The sequence below is a fragment of the Oryzias melastigma genome, linkage group LG10 (assembly GCF_002922805.2).
Source record: "Oryzias melastigma strain HK-1 linkage group LG10, ASM292280v2, whole genome shotgun sequence".
Classification (NCBI taxonomy): Eukaryota; Metazoa; Chordata; class Actinopteri; order Beloniformes; family Adrianichthyidae; genus Oryzias; species Oryzias melastigma.
This window is the reverse complement of record NC_050521.1, coordinates 29,166,221-29,167,992: the sequence shown is the minus strand read 5'-3', so window position 1 is coordinate 29,167,992 and position 1,772 is coordinate 29,166,221. Positions and strand designations below refer to the sequence as shown.

The 1,772-nt window shown below is 40.2% G+C and overlaps 1 protein-coding gene across 2 annotated transcripts in view; it reads left to right on the top strand.

Annotated features, from left to right (window-relative positions):
- LOC112137899 (ubiquitin-conjugating enzyme E2 2) overlaps positions 1-1,772 on the top strand; it is a 14,456-nt gene that overhangs the window by 4,754 nt on the left and 7,930 nt on the right. For both annotated transcript variants that reach the window (XM_036213997.1, XM_024260440.2), the window contains exon 2: positions 3-116. In XM_036213997.1, coding sequence (XP_036069890.1) covers positions 93-116 — 24 coding nt within the window. In that variant the 5' untranslated portion in view covers positions 3-92. The remainder of the gene's footprint in view (positions 1-2; positions 117-1,772) is intronic.

Sequence of the window (1,772 nt, the reverse complement as noted above, 5' to 3'; positions counted from 1 at the left end):
AGCTCGATGCTAGCGAGTTAGCGCTAGCTAGCCGGCCTGCCCTCCTCCCGCGCCGCGGACACCCCCTCGACAGCCGGGCCCTCCCAGGCATCATGGCTTTAAAGAGAATATCCAAGGTAACGGGCCGGAACCGGGCCGCCGCTCAGGCGGAGCTGGGGTTCGGCGTTAGCTCGTCATGCAGGCGCTCGGTGTCAGAACCACCGAACCGAACCGACGATGCTGTTCGTATCAGTGCGTGTTCACGTGTTCGGGGCCGCAGTGAATGCCGGTTCCGCCAGGAGTGTCGGTGTTCCCGTTCGGGTCCGTTTTCGGTCATGTTTGCTAACCGTCGGGCACGCGCTCGACATGAACGCGGCTTCCCAGAAGCTCTCTGTGGTTCTGGTGTCCGGGATCAAAGGGACGCTTGGGTCGTAGGTGCTGGACTGGTACCGGCTGGCGGTCCGGTTCCATCATGAAGGCGCTGGTGCGTTCACGGACATCTCTTCTGTCCGGTTAATCAGAGGTCTGCAGGCCTGTAAACTTCATAGAACATGACCATAAATCAGAGGTTCAACACTTACAGAACCTTTCAGGTCCATTTCTCTCTGACTACAACCACAAAGTCTGACTTCACCTTTTAGAAAATAAGAGGCTGATTTGTATTTATCTTATTGTTACTTTCAAAATAAAAGACGATTTTTCAACAAAAGATGATTTCAATGCAGCAAACGCAGTAATGTCAGCAGTGATAAGAAAACAGCCAAAAAAAGAAGTTTCTTTTACCATTTGTGGTGAATTCATGAATCTAACTAGTAAACATTTAACCACAGCAAATAAGTGACCCTACATTTGTTTTTTTTTCTGACCGTAGAGCAAACTTAAAATCCTTCAAGCTTCTTCAGAAATAGAAAGTCCGCCTTATAATCCGCTGCCCTAAAACTACTAATTCTGGAAGGTTTAGGGCCGCATGGTGCACATAAAGCTGTCAGAAGGTTTTAGTTATTGATACAAAGTTTGTTTTTAAAATAAAACACTTTATTTTTCTTTAACCAGAGCCACATTGGAGAGGTTAAAGAATAGAACAGAATAGAATAGAATAGAATAGAATAGAATAGAATAGAATAGAATAGAATAGAATTATTAGTCATTGTCACATGTACAACCAAATTTAAAATTGCTCACTAATCAGTGCTTCATTTATACTTTTCCTAAAAGAATAAAATTAAAATTAAGAGTTTAAGAATAAAAAATAAAATATAAATACAAATAAAAATAAGAGTAAGATAAAATATGTGTATAAATCGTCATAACACAAAAAAAGTAATAAAAAGCAGAAATAAAATGAGTAATAGATAAGTCATAAAAACATTAGAATACCTACAGACAATTAAACCAACAGACCTTCAACCACACACGTTCTCTGTCATTAAAGAACATTTGAAAAGAGGCTGCCGACTCCTGCTGTAAATCTGTAACTTCTGTAACTTTACTGTCATAAAATCATTTCAAAATGAAACTAATTGATAATCAATATTGTAGAATCCCATCTAGATGGAGACACGGTCAGTTTTTGTCACTCTAAGGTAAAACGACCATCACAGCAGAAACTGATCATCCATCATTTCAGTCCAATCTGTGGAAACTCTTTAGTAAGGTCATGTGACCTTGCAGTAAAGTCATGTGACCACAAGGCAAGTTTATTTGCATATCACATTTCATGTACAGAGACAATTCAAAGTGCTTTACATAAAACATTAAAAGAAACAATCAAAAGAAATAGTAAAAATGTGATC